Source organism: Lutra lutra, chromosome 7 (assembly GCF_902655055.1).
Source record: "Lutra lutra chromosome 7, mLutLut1.2, whole genome shotgun sequence".
Taxonomy (NCBI): domain Eukaryota; kingdom Metazoa; phylum Chordata; class Mammalia; order Carnivora; family Mustelidae; genus Lutra; species Lutra lutra.
Window position 1 is genome coordinate 52,081,914 of NC_062284.1, and position 24,955 is coordinate 52,106,868.

Here is a 24,955-nt window from a genome sequence, read left to right on the forward strand (position 1 = left end):
ATGAATAAAGCAGTGAGAGCAGACTTGCCCTTCCATACGTTAAATATGCTGTTAACATAATGAGTAGTAAAATACATAGTACCTCCTCAAAAATTATCAGGGAAAATAAAACAGTAAATGAGCATACCTGAAGAAGAACCTGATCTCTTGGCAAATTTAAAAGCTTATGAAGAAAGCATAACAAATTCAAAAGGCTATAAAGAAAGCATAATAAGGGGCGCCTGGGTGGCTCAGTGGGTTAAAGCCTCTGCTTTCGGCTCAGGTCATGATCTCAGGGTCCTGGGACCAAGCCCTGCATCGGGCTCTCTGCTTGGTGGGGAGCCTGCTTCCCCCTCTCTCTCTGCCTACCTCCCTGCCTACTTGTGATCTCTCTCTCTGTGTCAAATAAATAATAAAAATCTTTAAAAAATAGCATAATAAACTCAAAAGGTTATAAAGAAAGCAAAACAAATTCTTAGTCGAATGAATTGTTATTTAATTGCAAAGATGAAAAATGATCTCATATTTTGTTAAGATATTTATTTATTTATTTATTTATTTGACAGACAGATATCACAAGTAGGCAGAGAGGCAGGCAGAGAGAGAAGGAAGCAGGCTCCCTGCTGAGCAGAGAGCCTGATGTGGGGCTCCATCCCAGGACCCTTGGATCATGACCTGAGCTGAAGGCAGAGGCTTTAACCCACTGAGCCACCCAGGCACCCTTATCTCACATGATTTATCAATAAATTCCAGCCAGAGTTTAAGTGTGAAAATTTCAGTCTTAATAAAATTTAGAATTAAAATAATCCAGAATATTTTTATTTTTCCTAAATATCACATTAATCAATGCTTAATGTAGAAAACAAACTACAACAAAAGAATGAACATCATACAAAATTCTCATAATTCAACTCTAGTCCTATCTTTCCACTGCCTACCTGAATACTGAATATTGTCTTTAAAGTATTATCAATTCTATAGATGGAAAATGGTGTCTCATTTCTGTCATGTCAAAACTGCATTTAACAATCCCAATTACTTATTTACTACCAGTCTCTGAGGAATTTAAAACAATCAAATGAGTTTTCTCCTCTGTGCCTTCTACCAAGGGATACATTGATATACTATTGTATTTTGAATTTCAGAGCAGAAAATAAAATCACTGGATGATTAAGCCTCTATTTCATACTGATGTTACTTCTGAAGTCCAAGTGCAAACCGGTAGGTTACACATACATAATCCTGATCTGTTACTTTACCTTTCATACCACATCTATCTCATTATTTTCATTAATAACCTTAAATGTGTCTGTAAGTGATAATTACAAATGCCAAAATGATAAAGGAAGAGCTGAAAGAGAAAAATTAACCTCGAACATACCTGATTTGTTACAACTGGAAAAAAAAATTACAAAAATCAGAAACACCATACCAATGATTGCTGGAAATTAAGATAATTCAGCAATCCAGACTAAGTAAATTATTCTTAAAGAAAAGAAATCTAAGTATTTCTTGTTTAATGTTCAAATTGTTTGACTATCCTTATCAGGTTGTATGATCTCATTCTTTGAATTATAGCAGAAATATAGAGAACATTCCTTTGTTGTTTTTAGAAATTATTTTAAAAGAAATAAATAATAGAAATGCAAGGATAAAGTGCCTGATTTATGGCTTTGAAAATCACAGAATGTCACCACTCATAAAATATTGATGCTATCATTAACTTCTTAGGAATTATTAGAAAAACATGTGAGAAAATTCAACTTTCCTATGGCAACATTCTGAAAATGACTAAGTAGTTAAATGCTCATTAAAAAAAAAAATTAGAGATAGCATCTTGTCTAGGACCCTATCTCTGCCAGACCCATGTGCACCTGTAAATGTACTTACTGCATACTTCAGACAAATAAAGAAGGTCCAGGGGCTATAGCTTAGGTAAGTAAGATTGCTGTCTTATAGCCAGGGTATGAAGCACAAAGAAGAAGTACATATTCACATCTGTGAATGAGAACTAACAAACATTTTTATTTTCAGTTCTATTACCTTGTGAAAGAAGGAAGTTTTTTATGTACTCTTGATGATGGTGTCAAACATAATGGAAGATTATGAGCCATTTATGATAACTGTGCGTCTTAGTGATAGTAACTATACATAGAAAGGAAAATATGATTAAATGTTATTATGGTTATCTAGATAGACTATATTTTTAAAAATTTGAACTGTGTAACTCAAAAGTTAAAATGTACCCCAAAACCATGTATATTCTATTTTCTTTTCTGAAAATCTGCATTAGTCCTGGGTCTAGTCTTTCATAAAAGCAAGGGAAGGACTGGAGATGAACAGCAAGCCTGGAATAAGACTTGAAAGAGCTACAATCAGGCAAACAGGAAGGTTTTTAAAAAGTGAATTTGTATACATCAAGCACTGACATATTCCCTTGATATGTGTGTATTTTTTAAAAGTTCATTTAGCTTAGATGAATCCACTTCAGTCAGTAACATAATACCTATGACTTTTTCCATCTCATCAAAGTTAAAGGTTAAAAGAACTTAAAGGAAATTAACTGTGAGAAAGGATAGGTCCAAGGAAGCTAAGTAACCCAAGATGGCACTCTATTCAAACAATCCATTATATTTTATTTTTTAAGAGATGTTTTTATCTATTTAATAGACAGCAAGAGATACAGTGGGAGAGGGAACACAAGCAAGGGGAGTGAGAGAGGGAGAAGCAGGCTTCCCGCTGAGTAGGGAGCCTGATGTGGAGCTCAATCCCAGGACCTTGAGATCATGACCTGAGCCGAAGGCAGATGCTTAATGACTGAGCCACCCAGGGGCCCCCATATTTTAAATTTTTTAAAGCCATGTTTACAAATGTCAATGATTCACCTTATCACCTTATCATCTTTACCCCTCACTAATGGAGTTAAGTGGAATAAGACTACAATGGTAAACTTCACTAGTCTTAATAAAAGTGATTTAGATGTTTCTATACACTTACATATGTGAAAACATATGACTTAAAAACAGATACCAGATAAAAATAGATATTTAATTCAATTTTGCAACAACTGGATAAGCATTCACAGATAGGATACACTTTATGTCTAATCACATGAAGAGTTAAGCAATATGTAAAGGAGCACCTGTAGTTCTGAGAGTCAATCTGGTCATTCAAGTCTAAAAAGTTTAATCTTTCTCAGTAATTGCCTTTAATCTCAGCTATAAGTGTTTCTACATGCAACCTTCTATCCACAGCATGTTCATGGACTATAATCAGTTCAGGAAGCATAATGCAGATTATGTGACTTCAGCAATATTTAATATGGCAAACCTTTTTTTTTTTTTTTAAGATTTTATTTGAGAGAGGATGAGCAGAGGGAGAGGGAGAAGGAATCTGAAGATATCTCCATGGATTCATCTCAAGCCTCCAAGGGGCTCATCTATTCATGATATCATGACCTGAGCTGAAACCAAGAGTTGGATGCTTAAGTGATTGAGCTACCCAGGTGCCCCTAATATGGCAAACTTTTTACTGCATAGTGAGACTGTCACAAAAAAAGTGTTAGTAAATGACTTCCTGAAAGATAAAAATCTGTTTTGCTGATGCCTTCCAGAACTTTTTTCTATCATTCTAATAAGTTAAATGTTCACATACAGTTTGATCTGTAGCTGAACAAGAAGGGAGAGGTTTTCTCAAATGTCTAAGTGACCTTACCCCTATAACCAACACACACATTTCACTTATTTGACTCCATGCCCTCCACACTTTCTACTGTCATGTGGTCCTATGAAATATCTCCTGCAAAATACCTGCAAAGTAGTCATGTTACCAAAATGGTTGTTTGCCTACATATGAGACAGCATGTAAGTAAAGATCCGGTTTACTGACTTCTCAGTCCCTATGACACCCTGTTTTTTTCTTCTTCTAGGCAACCTCTGACAAACTCATACAAAAGGATGAATGGATCTCCTAAAGAACAGATCAAGTGTTTCTGAGTTCATCTTGCTCGGACTTTCCATTTCTCAAGAAATTCAAATATTCTTTTTTGCAATCTTCTTTCTTGTCTATGTAGCCATCATAGTAGGAAACCTCCTCATTGTGATCTCTGCAATAGTTGACAACCATCTTCATTCCCCCATGTATTTCTTTCTGGCAAATTTATCATTTTTTGACTTGTGTCTTTCTTCTGCTACAACTCCCAAAGTGATTGCAGACTTCCTTAGAAAACGCAAGACCATCTCCTTATGGGGCTGCATGGCCCAGATGTTTTTGGTACATTTCTTTGGGGGTGGAGAGATGTCTCTTCTGATAGCTATGGCCATGGATAGGTATGTTGCCATATGTAAACCCTTGCACTATAAGACCATCATGAATCGCAGGGCTCTCATTGTACTTCTATTGCTCTCGTGGGCAATTGGGTTCGTACATACCACAAGCCAGATGGTTTTTACTGCAGGTTTACCTTTCTGTGGTCCCAACGTTGTGGACAGCATTTTCTGTGACCTTCCCCTGGTCATCAAGCTTGCCTGCACTGACACCTATATCCTAGAGCTCTTGGTGATTGCAAACAGTGGACTCCTCTCCCTGGTCTGCTTCATTTTCTTGCTCATATCCTATATTGTCATGCTGGTCACCATCTGGCAGCACTCCTCCGGGGCATCCTCCAAGGCAGTGTCCACACTATCTGCTCACATCACTGTGGTCACTCTCTTCTTTGGTCCCACTATCTTCATCTATGCTTTCCCATTCAGTAGTTACTCTGTAGATAAGTTTCTTTCTGTGTTTTACTCTATAATCACCCCCCTCCTTAACCCAATTATTTATACTCTGAGGAATCAGGAAATGAAAGCAGCCATTACGAGACTCAGCAGCCAGCATCTTGGTTCCTGGTTCACTTCCTAAGTAATGTCTATAACAACTGATTATTTGTGGTCTCTGCTATTTGGGGGTTTTGAGTCTTACATATTTATTGGAATAATTATAATGAAAATGTTAAATACTATTTATTTCCCTCAAAATTCATAGAACCATTAATGTCACTTTTATTAAAAATTTAATGGAAAATATTCATTAACACAGATTCAATATATAAATAAACGTGCATTCATTAATTCCTTGTCAAGATTTAAGGAAGCAACCCTGTTGAATGTTTAAAACACCTAATTATAAATATTCTTACAAAAATTTCATATAGTTTTAATGGCTCAGTATGTAAAAATAGGTAAATTTAGTATGACAATATATTATATGGTGTTTAACATCAATTTTTCCCTAAAACTGTATTTAGTATCATAATAGGTGTTAAAATATCTGTCAATATTTGTCAAACTTATATGAGGTCTTCACAGAGGAATTGTGATTTGAATGAGGGTAACTTTCTCACTATATAGCCTCAGTATACTACATATTTAGTAGAAGATAAAAATATGCCTAAAAATAAATATTTTCAACATATCTCTGAGTACTTGAATAGTTTTCAAAGAATCAATATCAACTGAAATATTAAAAATTAAAACCATGAACTGTTTAGTGTAGCTTGCTCTACCAGATCACATGGACACTTAATTTCTTAAAATATATTTATTTATTTATTTATTTATTGAACAGAGAAAAAGAGAGAGAGAGAGAGAGAGACAGCAAGAAAGGGAATACAAGCCTCTGTGCAGAGAGCCTGATGCGGGGCTTAATCCCAGAAGCCTGGGATCATGACCTGAGCTGAAGACAGAGGCTTAAGGACTGAGCCACCCAGGTGCCCCTCACTCAATGCTTTTTCAACTGAATTTCATCATTCATGAAACATTAAAAAAATATTTACTAGGTACCAATCATTTTCCAAAGCAATATAGATACATGGTTATAGATACAGACCTGGTTCCTGTTCTGGAGAAAGTAACCAAGGGGAAGGATCTATGTTAGGGGCGGTGGTCTCAGAAGACCACTTTAAAGGGAGACATTCATACAAACCAGTTAAAAAAAACTTCAGAATTAGAGATTTGAGCAAAGAAAAGAGCCTTCCAGACAAAAGGGCCAGTGTAAACACACTGTAAAGTGAGAGTTTGTTAAGTATTAAAGGTAGACTTTGGTGAAGGAGATTGATGAATAAAAGGGAGAAGATCTATGCTGAGATTTTATAGAAAGGAAAACCAGAATTTTCAGGCCTAGTAGATTCCTCTTTATTGTCAACGTAAAGCTGCTAATGTGTTTTGAGAATAAGGAGGATGGGATCCAACATACATTACATTACGGTATACCTCTGTCCTCTTAAGTAGAGAATATAATGTAGCTAAAGTGAAAGCAGAGGGAATAGTTAATGGACTGTTTAAGGTAGGAAGCCTGAATTTATTAATAATACAAATATTGAGTTTGTGGAATCTATAAAGACTTCCAAAGACAATTAGAAAACCAAAAGCTATTTTAACATCTTGGGGACTGAGATGGCTTTTTTGATGTCTTTTTAATACATTTTTAAATGTCTCAGTTTTAAAAATATTTTAATATTTTGTTTTATTATGAAAACTTTTGAGTATAGTTCACACACACATTACATTAGTTTCAGGTGGACAGCATAGTGATTTGAGAAATTTTATGTATTATGCTACTATGCTTACCAGAAGTATAACTCCATCTGTCACCACACAACACCATTACAATATCATTGACTATATTCTTTATGTTGTGACTTTTATTCCTGTGACTTCTTCTTTCCATAACTGAAAGCCTGTATCTCCCACTCACCTTCACCTTCCTGTCCCCACAACTGCCTCACTTCTGGCAACCATCAGTTTGTTCTCTGTATTTATATATCTAATTCTGCTTTTTGTTTTTTTTGTTCATTTGTATCATTTTTTGGATTCCACACATGCATGATGCCATATGGTATTTGTTTTTCTCTGACTCATTTCACCTAACATAACACCCTCTAGGTTCATCCATGTTGTTGCAAATGCAGTATTTCATTCTTTTTATGGCTGAGTAATAAACCATTGTGTATATATACTATATCTTCCTTACTCATTCATCTAGTGATGAACACTGGTTGCTTCCATATCTTGGCTATTGTGAACAATGCTTCAATAAATGTAAGGGTGCATATATCTTTTCAAATTAGCATTTTCATTTTCTTTGGTTAAATACCCAGCAGTGGAATTACTGGATCATACTGTAATTCTATTTTAATTTTTTTGAGGAATCTCCATACTGTTTCTCTTTGTGGCTACCAATTACATTCCCACCAACAGAACTTAAGAGTTCCTTATTTTCCACACCCTCACCAACAATATGTTTTGTCTTGTGATTCTAGACATTCTGACAAATGTAAGGTGGATGATATGTCATTGTGGTTTTGATTTGCACTTCCCTAATGATTATCATATTGGGCATCTTTGCATGAGTCTGTTGACCATATGTATGGCTTCCTTTGGAAAATATATCAATGCAGGACCTTTGCCCATTTTTATTCAGATTGTTTGTTTTTTTTTTTTTTTTTTTGGTGTTGACTTATATACATTCTTTATATATTTTATATATTAAGCCATTATTAGATATATCACTCCCAAATATCTTTCCCCAGTCAGTAGGTTACTTTTTTGTATTGCCGATGGTTTCCTTTGCTGTGCAAAAGTTTTAAAATATACCTTGAATATCGAACTTACATATTTTCCCTCCTTATCCCTTTTTCTTCCTTTTTAAGTATATCTGTCCTATTTGAGTTTGGCACTAGGCCATGTACTCCTAACAGTTCAACTTTATTTTGAAAAATTCGATGCATACCACACTTATCAACTGATTTGGGTAATCAAGTCAGGACATCCAATATTGGTCTAGTATTATCTTCCTAATTTCCATATTAAAGTCTCCTTTTCTTTCTTGCAAACATCTCAAATGCCACACTACACTGTGGCATATATCTCCTTAGCAAAATATTTTTTTAAAGATTTTATTTATTTATTTGACAGATGAGATCACAAGTAGGCAGAGAAGCAGGCAGAGAGAGAGAAGGAAGCAGGCTCCCTGCTGAGCAGAGAGCCCGATGTGGGGCTCAATCCTAGGACTCAATCCCAGGACTCTGGGATCATGACCTGAGCCGAAGGCAGAGGCTTTAACCCACTGAGCCACCCAGGCGCCCCAGCAAAATATGTTTTAAAGACTTATTTTTCATGGCAATTCTAATTGCTAATGGCTGCATGGGTAAAATAAATTTTAAAAACTGTTAACTAAATTGAATTTAAATTTAAAAAATTCCTAGGCTCAGTCAGAAAGAATGAGAAACCTATTAGGAATGTCTTCTATGGACTTTGGAAATGAATGTGGCACCACAGTTATCATACATTTACTCCCCTTACTTTCTTGTAATCTTTTCAAGAGTATTCCAATTAGACAAACATGGAAGAGCTATAGTACAAGGGACACAGAAAAATTTCTGTGGCAAATGAACTCATGAGCAATCATACATTGTCACACTGTTAGCCTTTATTTTATCTATATTGTTTTACTATAAAAGTTTTACTATAATTGCCTCCATGATCTTCGTTTCATAGTCTTGAGTCATCATCAAGTTCTACATAATTGTAAAGGACTAAAGAATTCTAAATGTTTAGAATGGTCGTTGAATGCTAAACTCCACTAACTCGTTTATTGCTTACCATGATGAAAGCCTCTCCTTCTTGCTCATTCTTTGTGTGTGCTGGTTCACTTGCTCTCTTTCTCTCCTCTCTCTCTCTGTTCTCTCCCCTTCTATGGTAAAATGATGTTTTTTTCCTGCTCATAACTGGTCTCTAGTATATAAATTTCCTTATTGCCTTGAAAAGTGTAGATTATTTTAATTTTACTTGAATAAATGCATTCAGTTACTAATTATAAATATTCAGATTGATGAAACCTAATTAATAGAATTATAATTTCCTCAAGTCTATCATTTATGATAGATCATTTTCTATAAATGTGCACATCCTTCCCAATCAAAACACTTGAGTTAGTGGTTTTTCTGGAAAGCACTTACTAGAGAAATTTCACGTAGCTGATACACTTGGAGAATTACAATCCACTTAAATAATGAGAGAAGTCCTTGTTCTGAACTCTTGGGAACACCACCATGTTTATTTTAGTAATTCCCTTTAGGGAATTGATCACCAGCCTGCATTTTATTTATGTTTCTTGTCCTTGCCCTTTTTTCTTTTCTTTTTTTTTTTTGTACCTGCTATTGTCCTGTATATTCATGAAGGCAAAAATGATAAACAATATATATTCAGGATCTAACTGTTTCTGCACATCTTTGAAGAGGCCACTCCTCAGAACTGGTAGGTTTAAATGGCAGTGCTAACAAAAAACTGCAATTGTATACTTTAATAAAGGAGGAGTTGTTTTACAAGAAACTTAAAACTGAATGAAACAATATTATTCTGATCATGAGGGCAACAGTAAAAGATAATTTTGGTCAACTAGCAATTTTACAATGTATCTACTTTCACTAAGAATAAGAGCCACATTCCTGATTTGAGGGGTCAGTTTTATAGTTCAAGTTTGTATTCTGGGATTATAAACAAATTAGTTATCACTATGGGATAAAAAGACAAAATGATTTAGAATATTAAAAGAATGGAAAAATTAGGTTCCTCCTTGGCTAAGTATAGCATCTGTGATAAGTCTGAAACATAAAATAATAAAGTCTCATATCAAGAAAATAAGAAACATTGATTTCATATTACTTATCAACATTACTGAGTATTTATTTCAATACAGAAAACACATGAACTAAGTAAGATAAATGATTAATTTAAATAAATTTAAAAAATTTCCCCCCCAAGTATACTTATTTTGTTCACTGAAGTCATTTAACCTTTCATTCAATATAATTACCTAATTGTACTGCTAATAAATTTCTTTGGTAATTTTACAACCCAAGGACTATTTCCTATTCTTCTAAACACACTGGCCTTTTTTCTACCTACATTTAAAGCAATTAATTTTAATATTTTAAATTTGATCATTATATCAGAACAAAGCCCTTTGTACATCTTAAATGCTGAGCCTTTTTCTTTTAAATGTACAAGTTAACTTTTTAATTAAAAAAATATTTATAATGGTTATTCTGACAGCAAATCTGATTTTTCCATTCCAAACATTTTTTGTGGTGAGTGAATATTACTTGGGCATGGGTTATCTAATCTATACATGACTTAACTCTCTCATAAAAAAGACTCATAAAAAAAACCCCTCAGGATCAATATAAACTGTACAACTCTTATTTTATTAAAAATTATGTATATATTTCTACATACACTGTTTAAGTCCTTTTGTGTAAATGTATAGAAAAGACATTATTACTAAATATAGATACTCAGTATTGGACATTTCATAGCATTTTTTTTCGCTAGGCAGGCCACCAAAGTTGAAAAAAGGGCACTAATTTTTCATCCTTAAGTCACATAAATGTCATAGAAAGAGCTAGGCTCTCCAATCACAGGTTATCCATTCTCAGACAAAATTCCTGCTAGAGAGAAACCAAACCACACTTGATTCATTTTTATTTTTTAATAAAATTTTCAGTGTGGTTGGCTTTGCTTTTTTGATTCACATTTATTCAATTATTTTTTATCTCTTCAGTTCACTGTATTTGTATAATATACACCCTCAAAAGTTTAAATTTTCCATTTGAGGTTTATTGGCTTAAGTTAGGAAGAATTTTCTTTTCATTCTCCAATTTATTTCTACTTGTCTCTAAGTAGAAAAAATATATTTTAAAGATACTTCATCTTTGATCATATGTACAAATTGTCATATTGAATGATTTCATCTATAATAACATATTTGAATCCATCTATATGTACACTTAGCTGTATATATTTTATAAAGAGGCTCATGAAATTCCAAAAAATCCTAAATTAATAAGTATTGGTTTTGCTTATACTTTTCCAATTTTACTTATTGAACTATAAAAATTACTTTTATAATTCTCAAGATTTTTTCCTTTAGTATTTTGAGTCTTAAGACTGCATTGTTTTGAAACTACACATAAATACTATGTGACTCAATTACTACATGAAATAGAATACCAATGATGATAATAAATCTTTATAATGAAGACAAATAGGTAATTATATCATTAAATTTAATAGAGAAAAACATTCATTTAGACTGTCTTTTTTACCAAGCTTCCATAGTAAAATTCTTCTGTGGTTCTTATTGGTTTGGGTAACTTTATAGTCACCAAAAAATGAGATAATGCTAAAGACAGAATTTTGTGAATGCACATACATAGTATCTATGGGTATACAATGAAATACACAAATATAGTCCATATATGTTATCCTTGGTAGTCTCATAACAATCTGTGAGGTTGAAGAGTAGGTATTACTTTATGTATATAGAAAAATAAATCAATGTTCAAAAAATTAAGACCATATTTCCCTAGTAAATGTAGAGGCCAGGACTAGAATGTAAATCTTGACTCTTGGTTCAAGGTTTTTTGTTCTTGTTTTTCTGTTATTCTGATAGTTGGGCTAAATAATAATACCTGAGTATTTTATGAACTATTAAGTCAAAAAATGTATATTCAGAGTAGATTTTCCACAATCTGTTCTGGGGCTCCAGAATTAGAACATGGTATATGTATTTGTGTTTATGTGTGTATGTATGATTCTGTAACTATGTCTGTGTCTTTGGTGTGTATCACTAATAGTTTTTCAAAAAGAAGAAAACAGGAAAAAAAATCTGGGACCAAAAGATCTAAATCAAAATGAAAAAGTATTTAAAAGCGATCAGTGTCAGCTCAATATGGGAATACACACAAAGTACAAGTGGCAAAGATACATGAGCCAGTGTAAGAGTCAAGAAAAAGTCTGCACACAAGTATGAAATATCAGAAGAAAGCACTGGGTACAAAAGAAGATAAGCATGTAGGAACCAAGGAAACATTTACTTGTAAAAAATCTGCTGGTTGGTCATAGTCCACCTATAAACTGATTGCAAAGGGACAAGAAAGCAAACTTCAGCCAAGAACCTAGCAACAAGAGACTGATGCAAATAGGCAAAAAGGCTAAACAGCCAAGGTCAGCAGTTTTGTCCAGAAACCGAAGTATTTAAGATAAAGAGCTCTACAGAAGAACAAAGAGGAGGTGGTAGTTGAGGAGGAGGAGGAGGGGGAAGAGAGGGTGGAAGAGGTAGAGAAAGAGGAGGAGGGGAAGGAGAGGAGAGGAGAAGAGAAGAAAGGGAGAGGGAAAAAAAAGAAGACAGGAGGAAAGAAATAAGGAGGGAAAACAGGGGGAAGAGTAGGAAAAGGGGGAAGAGGTGAAAGGAGGGGGGAGGGGAAAGGAGGAGAGAGGTGGGTAAGGGAAGTGAGAGGAGAAATGAGAGAGGAGAGGAGAGGAAAGGAGAGGAGGAGTAAAGAAAAGAAAAGAAAAACGGAAATCTGTACACTGAGAAATATTTATGTTCCTGTGCAGAAACTGGGAAGTTTGTTTTATTATGGTTTTTGTGGGGGAGGGTAAGAACACACCACAGGCTATAGCCAGTTTAAAGCTTCAGGAAGAATTTGCTAAATTCCTGAAGTTATTTGCTGAGTAGGATTCAAGTCACATGCACTTACCTGACTTTCAAATTACAGCAGGGGAAAGGGGTAAAAGATAAAATAATAGGCACCACAGTTTAATGACTATGTTTCTATACACTTGAACTAACTCATTTGACTAACGGCCTTTTGGCTCTTGGACTGCTTGACCCATTGAACTCATTGCTCATAAACTCAGGATAAAAACAACAAATCAATGTGGAGACAATCTGTGCCTGCAAATTATGTTTAAAATTTTTATGATAAACTTCTCATCTTTTATGACTTTTCTTACTGAAAAAAAATGCAGTAATGTGAATGTTGCATGAATTAATCAATTAAAATGTATTTTTCAGAAATGTCCATCTTCTCTCTTTGTATATGAATCAAATACTACTTTCTATATGGCCATATCTTCAAAATTATCACAGGTTAAACTGTCACTTTTTCCAGATTTTCTACATTTTAACGACTTTCTGAAAACCCCTTCATAGACTAGATGAATAAGATGAATAGCTCAGTGGTAACGGAGTTTGTTTTGTTAGGACTCACCAAAACGTGGGAACTTGAAATTTTCTTTTTTTTCATATTTTTGTTGGCCTATGTAGCAATTATGGCAGGAAACCTTCTCATCGTGGTCACTGTAACCTTTGACTCACTTCTGTACTCCACACCAATGTACTTCCTCCTTGGAAATCTCTCCTTCCTGGATATGTCTATTTCCACAATCACAACCCCTAAGATGGTCACAGATTTCCTCAGAGAGTATAAAACTATTTCTTTGTGGGGCTGTATGGCTCAGATGTTCCTCCTCCACTTTTTAGGCGGCAGTGAGATGACTCTTCTCATAGTCATGGCTGTTGATCGATACATTGCAATATGCAGACCTCTTCACTACACATCCATCATGAATCGCCGGGTCCTCGTGGGCTCTGTGCTGCTCTCATGGGCTGTTGGTTTTGTGCATACGATGAGCCAGATGGTTTTTACTATCACCTTGCCTTTTTGTGGCCCCAACATAGTGGACGATATTTTTTGTGACCTTCCCCGTGTTCTAAAACTTGCCTGCACTGAGACCTACATTCTGGAGTTGCTGGTAACTGTGGACAGTGGACTGTTGTCTTTCATCTGCTTCATACTCCTGCTCATTTCCTACACTGTCATTCTGGTAACTGTCCGACGTCGATCCTCTGGTGGACTCTCCAAGGCTCTGTCCACACTGTCTGCTCACATTACTGTGGTCACTCTGTTTTTTGGGCCAATTATCTTCATTTATGCTTGGCCATCTAGTGGCTTTTCAGTGGATAAATTTCTTTCTGTGTTTTATTCAATTATTACACCTTTACTGAACCCCATCATTTATACTCTGAGAAATCAGGAGATGAAAGCAGCCATTAGTAGACTGAGGACCAAACATATCCTCAGAATAAATTGGTATTAATTTGTTTTGTTTGTAGATTTTTAAAAATATTCATAATGTATACTGAACTTATCAAATGTTCACTTCATTACATTTATATGACATGTTTGGTTTCTTCCCAACTATACTTATTTTAGTTGAAATTTAATCCAGTTGGAGTTAATAATATTTTTAATGTAATAAAGAGTTAAAGAGAAAAAAAAAAAAAAAACCTGACCCACTAACTATAGTCCAACAACGGATTGCATGGAGCACTGGGTGTGGTGCCAAAACAAGGAATACTGTTATGCTGAAAATTAAAAAAAAAAAAAAGAAAAAGAAATGTTAAAGACTAAATTCCATTAAGTAAAGAGAAATTGCAGTCTGGGAGTGCACAAAGTGTTATAGGGATCTCCTGGGCCAAACTGGGAGAGAAAGTTTCCCTTCCAGGAGTACATTTGGAAGGAAGTATATTGCCTCTTCAAGGACAAAAGACCTTGCAGGTGCCCCCAAATAGTCTTTAATTGGCAGGGGCATGCACAGTGTTTGGATAACCTGGTTGCTGCTTTTCACTGTGCTACACCATAGATTCTGTGCACTGCACAGAAACTGGACCATTTTTTCTAAGACAAAGGACACCAGACACAGCATGGACAGGCTTTTCTCTGGAGGAAAGAAATGGGTCTGCACTGTACCAGATCCCTTAAGATTTGGTCTTGAATCCCAGCCTCCGGCCAAAGATAAAATCCAGGAGAGCTCTTAATGCTCAGTGAATTGATGGCTTGGCTATTCTTTAAGGGCTTCCTTATCAGCAGGGGGTGTGAGATTCCCCTGTCTTTGGACAAGAGGGATGACACCATTTCTGTCCTCACCACCAATACTGCAGGACTTCGGAGAGCAACAGAGTGGCCCTCAGTGAAAGTGGGACCCCTTTATACCAAACCCTGTGCCTCTGTGTCTCTCAAGTGCATATATCCTAAGGCAGGTCTGACCCTAAGCCAGCGTGATGTGTCTCTCTCCCAGAAGGCCAGCACAGGCAGCACCCCTTCTCTGCTGGATTTAAGCTATATTTGCTGTTCTCTTTTCCAGCCCCTTTAGGTATAAGGTTAGGTTTTATATTTGAGACTTTTTTGCTTCTTGAAGAAGGCCTGTATTGCTATATACTTCCCTCTTAGGAATGCCTTTGCTGCATCCCAAAGGGATTTGACTGTCATCTTTTCATTTTCATTTGCCTCCATCTATTTTTTAAATTCTCCTTTAGTTTCCTGCTTAACCCATTCATACCTTTTTTTTATTTCCACTTAGATTTTTTAATGTTTTATTCTTTGTAATTTTTTTCCCAGAGGTTTGATGTTATTTTTTATTTAAATTGAATTAGCCAAGGTACAGTACATTATTAGTTTTTGATATAATGTTCAAATGATTTATTAGTTGAACATAACACCCAATGCTCATCATATCACATGCCCTCTTTAGTTCTGTTTGCAAAAATTTTTTATTTTTAGAGAGCATATAAGTGGACAGAGGGAGAGGGTGAGAGAAATTTTCTCACAGATTCTGCACTTAATGCACAGCCCAGTGTGGGGCTGGATTTCATGACCCCAAGATCATGACCTGAGCTGAAATCGACTCAAGACACTTAACCGACTGAGCCATGTAGGCAACCCAACTCATTCATTCTTTAGTAAGATGTTCTTTAATCTCCATGTATTTGTGACCCTTTGAATTTTTTCTTGAAGTTGACTTCAAGTTTCATAGCACTGTGATCTGAAAATATGCAAGAGAACATCTCAGTCTTTTTGTAGGGGTTGAGGACTGATTTGTGACCCTTTAAAATGTGATCTATTCTGGAGAATGTTCCATGTGCACTCAAAAAGAATGTATATTCGGCTGCTTTAGGATGAAATGCTCTGTATGTATCTGTTAGAATAGTCCACTGTGTCATTCAAAGCCCTGTTTCCTCTTTGATTGTCTGCTTAGATCATCTGTCCATTGCTATGAGTGGGGTGTTAAAGTTCCCTATTATTGTATTATTACCAATGAGTTTAAGTTTGTTATTAACTGATTTATATATTTAGCTTCTCCCAGGTTAGGGGCATAAGTTTTACAATTGCTCGATCTTCTTGTTGGAAAACCCCTTTATAATGATATAGTACCCTTCTTCATTTCTTATTAAAGTCTTTGGTTTAAAATCTAGTTTGTCTGATATAAGGATGGATACTCCAGCTTTCTTTTGATGTCCGTTAGCATGATAAATGTCTCTCTACTTTCAATCTGGAGGAGTCTTTGAGTCTAAAATGAGTCTTGTAAGCAGCATATTGGTGGGTCTGGTTTTCCTTTTGTTTTGTTTTGCTTCTAAATCTGTTCTGATGCCCTATGGCTTCTGATTGGAAGAGTTAGTCCATTTACATTCAGAGTTAATTACTGAAAGATATGAATTTTGTGCCATTATATCACCTCTAAAGTAGCTCTCCTTGAAGACTGTCTTTGTTCCTTTCTAGTCTCTGTTACGTTTGATCTCTCTTTCCTACTCTAAGTGCCCCCTTTAATATTTCCTGAAGGTTTAGTGTTCACAAACTCCTTTAGTTTTTGCTTATCTTAGAAAATCTTTAGCTCTCCTTCTATTTTGAATGACAGCCTTGCTGGATAAAGTATTCTTGGCTGCATATTTTTTTCCATTTAGCACCTTAAATATATTATGCCACTTGTCTTCTGGCCTGCTAGGTCATTGTAGATGGGTCTGCTGCCTGTCTTATGTGTCTGCCATTATAAGTTAAGGACTTTTTTCTCTGGAGCTTCTTTTAGGATTCTCTCCTTATCTTTGTATTTTGCAAGTTTCACTATGATGTGTCATGATGTTGACTTGTTTTTGTTGTTTTAAGGGTAGTTCTCTGTGCCTTTTGGGCCTGAATGCCTATTTCCTTCCCCAGATTAGGGACATTCTCAGCTATTATTTGTTCAAATAAACCTTCTGCCCTTTTCCTCCACCCAGGCTCTTCCGCTTCTGGAACTCCTATAACAGATACTATCTCGATCTATGGAATCACTGAGTCCCCTAATCTAAAAAGAAGTCATACACTGTCCAGGGCCTGGGACTTCAGGAAGTGTTTCTGGTGTATGTTGTGTGCACTCTGCTGTTGTGTTGTGGCTTTTCTTTCCCACTCTTCTGTCCTCTATGGAGTTCTTCCTTGCTTATAGTGGGGAGTTTTTGAACCTTTAACTAGGTGTGCTTTGATTTTTTAAAAAAATATTTTATTTATTTATTTATTTGACAGAAAGAGAGACAGCAAGAGAGGGAACACAAGCAGGGGGGTGCGAGAGGGAGAAGCAGACCTCCCACCAAGCAGGAAGCCCAATGCAGGGCTCAATCCCAGGATCCTGGGATTAGGACCTGAGTCAAAGGCAGAGGCTTAACAACTGAGTCACTCAAGCACCCCTGATTTGTTAATATAAGTCTTGCATCTGCCACAATCTCTCTCTCCAATTGTTCAGATTCCTTTCTTCATCCTCAATTTCTAGTTGTTCAAAATAGTTTGATGTTTATCCAACTGTCTCAGGGTCCTCCTAGTACCTCACCATTTAACTCCTCCCCTCCTAGTATTTTCTTTCTAAATTCTTTTTTTTTTTTAAGATTTTATTTATTTATTTGACAGAGAGAAATCACAAGTAGGCAGAGAGGCAGGCAGAGAGAGAGGAGGAAGCAGGCTCCCTGCTGAGCAGAGAGCCCGATGTGGGGCTTGAACCCAGGACCTGGGATCATGACCTGGGCCGAAGGCAGCGGCTTAACCCACTGAGCCACCCAGGCGCCCCTTTCTTTCTAAATTCTTGACTGCAATTCTCTTCATATAGTCACCATTCTAAATGTATTTACTATTTCCCTTTAAATATGTCAATTTCTTCATAGTATAGGAACCACTGCTCTATAAGTGTACATGATTTAATTTACAAAATGCCATTGTATGTCCTTTCCCTCTAAATATAATTCACACTGTTTTATAGAGAGAGAGCTTGTACTTCAAAGCATTGCTATTATGCAGTAGTACAAACTCACTTTACTGTCTATTCACTAAATGATGGACAGCTTAACTGCTTATGATTTTCTATTACTATGAATGATTTCATGATTAATAACTGTCCAATAGCCCTATGTAGGTGTTAGAATTTCTCTAAGATAAATACCCAGAAGTGAAAAAACTGTACAATAAAGCACTTATCCACTTATTTTCACTAAATATTTCATACTGCTTTTCAGAATGACTCTAATTCCAACTAAAGAGCAGGATACATTGCTCATATCCCCACTACAAATTTTGATATAATTTGCCTTCCTAAATTTTTGTTTCCATATAAAATAATACCATGTTGATTTAATTCACCTTCTTTTTGTTATCAGTGAATTTGGAGCCCCTCTCATACCTATTAGCTTTTCAGCTTTTCTATGAACTACTCCTGTAAGATCTTGGTCCACATAACATGGGTTTTCTGTGCTCTTCTTGTTGATTTGCATCCTGTGCATCTGCATGGTTCAATACAGTAGGTAGTAACATATGTCTGTTTAAATACTAATTTGAATAAATAAAAATAAATAACACTGAAATTTTAGTTCCTCCCACCAGTCTCATTCTGGGGTTCAATAGTTATATGTGAACAGTGCCTACACTAGTGAGTAAGACAGATATAAAACATCTTCATAAACACTTTCATTATTATAGAAAAGTCCTTTGGGCAGCAGTCATCTAGATATTGATCACTTATTAATTTAATATATTACAAATATTTCTGTTGAATTTGTCATTTGTATACCAATCTCTAATTTCCTTGATAGCAAAAAAAAAAAGTTTACTGTTTGTATTCTGAAATTTAATTAAAAGCTTACCTTTTCATTCATTTTTAAAAGATTTGCTTATAAGATATCCTTCCTAAAACAAAAATCTCAAAAATATTCTTCAACATTTTCTTCCTATCATATCACATTTTTCATATTTTGTTGTTAAATATTTCTGGAGCCCACCTTTGTGTATTGGGAATGTAGGAACCCAACTTTATTTTTCTCCTTTTAGTAAATCACTGGCCTCAGCACCAACTACAAATTAATGTGTCCTTTCTCCATTATTTTGCTTTGCCATTGCATAGGGGTGTGTGTGTATGTGTGTACACACACATACACTATACATATGTATACCATATATGTATATACATATACACACATATATGTACATTTCATATATGTACATATTATGTGTATGAATGTATCTCAGAATATATATACGTGCATATAAATATAACATTTAGTTTTCTATTCACTTCCATTATTTGTCTTTCATTTTACCAGTATCTTATTATTTTGGTACCATCACTGGCATATGGCTTAATATCTAGTTATTTTTTGGACACATGGATGGCTCAGTTGGTTAGGACACTGCCTTCGGCTCAGGTCATGATCCCAGGGTCCTGGGTTCAAGTCCTGCATCGGGCACCTTGCTCAGCTGGGAGCCTGTTTCTCTCTCTGCCTGCCACTCTGCCTGCTTGAGGACTCTAACAAATAAAAAATAAAATCCTTTAAAAAATCTAGTTATTTTCAATTTGCAAATATCATTTTGCTTTAAGTTTTCCTTCTATAATTAACACTTTTATTTTGCTATTGATAGTCGATATTGGTTTTTTATGTATATAAGGTATATAGATATATAAGTATATTAAATTATATTTACATGTATATAATTATCTATTAATATAGATATATTAATATGTTTATATTACAATATAGTTATATACATGTATAATTTTATTTCTGAACTTTGAGAGTAAGTTATAAGCATAGTGTTCTTTTACCCCTAGCTACCTTGGTGAGTATTTCTCCCAAAAATATAATTTTCAAATTTGTAATTTTTAATTTTCAATTTCCAATGTATTTGAATTCAACAATGTAATTTTTTCTTAATTTCTTTTCAGCGTAAGAGTATTCATTGTTTTTGCACCACACCCAGTGCTCCATGCAATCTGTGCCCTCCCTAATCCCCACCACCTTGTTCCCCCAACCTCCACCCCCACCCCTTCAAGACCCTCAGGCTATTTTTCAAAGTCCATAGTCTCTCATGGTTCACCTCCCCTTCCAATTTCCCTCAACTCCATTCTCCTCTCCATCTCCCCATGTCCTCCATGTTATTTGTTCTGCTCCACAAATAAGTGAAACCATATGATAATTGACTCTCTCGGCTTGACTTATTTCACTCAGCATAATCTCTTCCAGTCCCATCCATGTTGCTACAAAAGTTGGGTATTCATCCTTTCTGATGGAGGCATAATACTCCATAGTGTATATGGACCACAACTTCCTTATCCATTCATCCGTTGAAGGGCATCTTGGTTCTTTCCACTGTTGGGCGACCGTGGCCATTGCTGCTATAAACATTGGGGTACAGATGGCCGTTCTTTTCACTACTGTATCTTTGGGGTAAATACCCAGTAGTGAAATTGCAGGGTCTAGGAAGCTCTATTTTTAATTTCTTGAGGACTCTCCACACTGTTCTCCAAAGTGGCTGCACCAACTTGCATTCCCACCAACAGTGTAAGAACTTGCATTCCCACCAACAGTGTAAGAGGGTTCCCCTTTCTCTACATCCTCTCCAACATATGTTGTTTCCTGTCTTGCTAATTTTGGCCATTCTAAGTGGTATAAGGTTGTATCTCAATGTGGTTTTAATTTGGATCTCCCTGAGGGCTAGTGATGATGAACATTTTTTCATGTGTCTGATAGCCATTTGTATGTCTTCATTGGAGAAGTGTCTGTTCATATCTTCTGCCCATTTTTTGATATGATTATCTGTTTTGTGTGTGTTGAGTTTGAGGAGTTCTTTATAGATCCTGGATATCAACCTTTTGTCTGTACTGTCATTTGCAAATATCTTCTCCCATTCCGTGGGTTGCCTCTTTGTTTTCTTGACTGTTTCCTTTGCTGTGCAGAAGCTTTTGAACTTGATGAAGTCCCAAAAGTTTATTTTGGCTTTTGTTTCCTTTGCCTTTGGAGACATATCTTGAAAGAAGGTGCTGTGGCTGATATCGAAGAGATTACTGCCTATATTCTCCTTTAGTATTCTGATGGATTCCTGTCTCACATTGAGGTCTTTCATCCATTTCGAGTTTATCTTTGTGTACGGTGTAAGAGAATGGTCGAGTTTCATTCTTCTACATATAGCTGCCCAGTTTTCCCAGCACCATTTATTGAAGAGACTGTCTTTTTTCCACTGTATATTTTCCCCTGTTTTGTCAAAGATTATTTGACCATAGAGTTGAGGGTCCATATCTGGGCTCTCTCCTCTGTTCCACTGGTCTATGTGTCTGTTTTTATGCCAGTACCATGCTGTCTTGGTGATCACAGCTTTGTAGTAAAGCTTGAAATCAGGTAACGTGATGCCCCCAGTTTTGTTTTTCTTTTTCAACATTTCCTTAGTGATTCAGGGTCTCTTCTGGTTCCATACAAATTTTTGGATTATTTGCTCCAGCTCTTTGAAGAATACTGGTGGAATATTGATTTTAAAAAAAGAAATGATTTGTTTTCAAAGATTAAGCTATACCAATATTTTATATGAATTAATTCCTTATTTTCTGCTGATGAGGTTTGACTCTATAATTAATTCAAAGTACAAACACTAAAAAACTGCTCCTTACCTCTCCCATCTAACTGTTGGATGCTAACAGAAAGAGGGATTGAACCACATTTAAATTCCATGGAAGTAATCTGATTACATCTTCCCTCGGGTAGGAAGTGACATGCATCTGTGTTTATATCTGAGGTCATTGCAAATGATTTATATGTAGATACTTCTAGGTTTTGTGGCTTCTTTTTTTTTTTTAAGATTTCACTTATTTATTTATTTGAGAAAGAGGGAGCATGGCATGAGTAGGGAGGGAAGAAGGCAGAGGGCGAAGCAGACCCCCCACTGAGTAGGGAGCTAGACATGGGACTCTATTCCAGGATGGATTCCAGAACCCATTCCAGAACCTGGGATTGTGACCTAAGCCAAAGGCAGATGCTTAACCAACTGAGCCAGCCACGTGCTCCTGTGTTGTGGCTTCTTAAAAGGTTTGAATACCTTCACATTTTGGTAATCCCACTAGAATAACAGTGACTTGCCAATAAAGGATTTTTTTTAAAAGATTCATTTCCCAAACTTACTCATTGCCAAGGTATAGGTACATGGGTTAGAATCCATCAATCTGATACCTCTGTGGGAGTTTTATTTGAAAATGAGTTTTATAAATAAGAAGGCTGGAAATAGTCATTCATTTTGCTGGTACCAGCAGCAACAAAATTTATTTAATATGATTATTTTACAATCAACATTTAAAAAAAAAATAATGGTCTCACAGCCACCTGAAGACAAGAGAAGAAAACAAGCCACCAGCTTTAAAAATCTCTCTAATCTCTATAGTGGGTGGAACTCTATCTGTCCTTTCAAGCTGTTATTGATTCTAAAAGACAAAACCATCACAAAACACTTTTTGTGAGTATTATCCTCTTACCAGACAGAATTCCCTATTAGAATCACTTATTGAGTATTCCCAAAACTTATTGGACACTACCTAATATTAACAGAAACTGTATTAGGAAGTCCCTACATTGATACATCTTAGCGATCTGTTCCTTCTTAAAGAACTATGAATTCAGAACTCCTAGCCATCAGATATTTTCCCATCTGAACACACTCCCTATAACTGCTTCTGGACTGGTAGGCAAAGGAGATGTTGCAAACATAATACAGTCAATACATTTGCCTGTTAAGCTCACACAAAATAGCAAATCTTAACTGAGTTTGCTAAAATCAGCAGTGAAAGGCACAATCTCAGGTTTGGGAAAACTTATCATAGGTTATGGATAATAAGCCAGGAAGAAAATTTCACTTAGAATTATGAAAATTAAGTGAGATGATTTAGGTTCTGGATAATAAGCCAGAAAGAAAATTTCACTCAGAGCTATGAAAATTAAGTGAGATGATTTACATGAAGTTCCTAAAAATCTAATCTGGCAAATAGCAGAACCCCAATAAATGACTGCATTTATTGTCACAAGATTTTTCTGCCAGGCACTGTGCTAGGTCCTAAGAGGACAATAAATAAATTTTAAAAAATTCATAATCTTGGGAGACAGAAATATATAAAAAATAACTACATCACTATTAAAAAGGCAAGTAGATACCATGAGGGTACACAGAAGAGAAGCTTTAATTCCAACTTGGCCTGTTAGGAAAAGATCTACTGAGAATCTGTTATTTGATACAGGCATTAATGACAAATAGAAGTGAGAATGTCAAGTGGATTCATATATGCAGATGCATTTATTTCTTCTTAATACAGAGCTAAATTTCCTGACATCATCCTTTCTAGAAGCCTTTGCAAAAAGAGTGCACCTGCATCTAAAACTATTAAAACATATAGCCAACTCTCAATAACCCATGTTAATTTAAGAAAATCTAAGCATTTTCTATCCAAACAGGTAGCTGTATGTGGGGTTTTGTTTTGGTGTAGTTGCTTCAGTTCTACCAGCTCCAATAAAGAAACTGCTACCATTGCTGATCTTGGACCATTTTTTATGATGCTGGAAAGAATAAAGAAGAGCTTAGAAAATATAAGAATGTGCTAGACAAGAAATACAGACCTTTCCTGAACTACTCTTAGAACCTGCATAAATACCAGAAATGAGATCACTTGAGATCAGCTGTATTCCAGTGACCTTGCCCATAATTATCTCTACTTCTCTAAGCATGGGCTCCCTTTTTTGTGTGTGTGATCTGCTCAACAGCCCTGTCCATTCCTCTCACTAATGGGAAGAGCAAAAATTCATTACTCAATTTCTCTTCATTATATATTGGGCTAGGAAACAAAAGAAATGGGGCTCTGGTAAGACTGGCTGGGTAAAAGTAAGGAAAAGAAATTAGACCTTACCATTTATCTAAAGAGGAAAAAAAATGGATAAGAGGGCACATAATATTTATAGTTTGGTGGGCTTGGTGGGAGGCAGAAAGGGAGACTTACTGGGAGTGGAGAAGTTCTAGTAAGGAAAGGGATTGAGGAATCCTGAACACTGATAAGTGTTAGTTCCTTCTTCGGAAACTATGAATTCAGAAATAAAATGTTAGTTCCTACATTTAAAAACAATACACTAGAGAACACATACAAGATTATCTTAGAGATCCTGAGGTATGGTTCCAGATGACTAAAATAAGCAAATATTACAATAAAGAGAGTCACAAGAATTTTGTTTCCCAGTGCATACAAAAGCTATGTTTATACACTATAGACTATTCAGTGTGCAACAGAATTATGTCTAAACCTTAGTTTAAAAAAACCACTGCTAAAAAAATAATAACCACTACCTGAGCTTTCAGCAAGTTTTAATATTTGTGCTGGTAGATAGTCCTGCCTGCATGTTGATGGCTGCTGACTGATCAAGGTGGTAGTTGCTGAAGGCTGGGGTGGCTGTAGCAATTTCTTAAAATAATACAATAGTGAAGTTTGCTACATCAACTGACTCTTTCATTACCAAATTCTCCATAGCATGCGATTCTGTTTGATAGCATTTTACCCATAATAAGACTTCTTTCAAAATTGGAGTCCATTCTTCCCAACTCTGCTGCTTTATCAGCAGAGATAAACATAAGTTTATGTAATACACATAAACATAAGTTTATGTAATATTATAAATCCTTTGTTGTCATTTCCATAACCTTCACAGTAGGTTATGTAGATCTTTATCAGGAATACACAGTAGGTAAAGTAGATCTTTACCAGGAATGGATCCTTATCTAAAGAAACCACTTTCTTTGCTCATCTAAAAGAAGCAACTCCTCACCTGCTAATGTTTTATTAAGATTGCAGCAATTCAGTCACTTTTTTAGGCCCCACTTATAATTCTATTTCTCTTGTGATTTGTATAATATCTACAGTTACTTCCCCCACTGAAATCTTGAACCCCTCAAAGTCATCCATGAGGGTTGGAATTGACTTCTTCCAAATACACGTTCATGTTGTTCTTT

General features: G+C 35.6%; 2 protein-coding genes across 2 annotated transcripts; both read left to right on the forward strand.

The window, feature by feature from the left end:
- LOC125104413 (olfactory receptor 4K13-like) lies at positions 1-4,881 on the forward strand. The gene is made up of 2 exons (XM_047737047.1): positions 1-12; positions 3,955-4,881. The coding sequence occupies exons 1-2, from the start codon at positions 1-3 to the stop codon at positions 4,879-4,881; spliced, it is 939 nt and encodes a 312-aa protein (XP_047593003.1).
- An 8,141-nt stretch (positions 4,882-13,022) lies between these two features.
- Positions 13,023-13,964, forward strand: LOC125104883 (olfactory receptor 4K13-like). Its single transcript, XM_047737780.1, has one exon. The coding sequence runs from the start codon at positions 13,023-13,025 to the stop codon at positions 13,962-13,964; it is 942 nt and encodes a 313-aa protein (XP_047593736.1).
- Positions 13,965-24,955: the final 10,991 nt, after the last annotated feature.

Bases quoted from the DNA above. Each gene is read 5' to 3' on its own strand.
- LOC125104883 (XM_047737780.1), top strand. From the start codon at position 13,023: ATGAATAAGATGAATAGCTCAGTGGTAACGGAGTTTGTTTTGTTAGGA.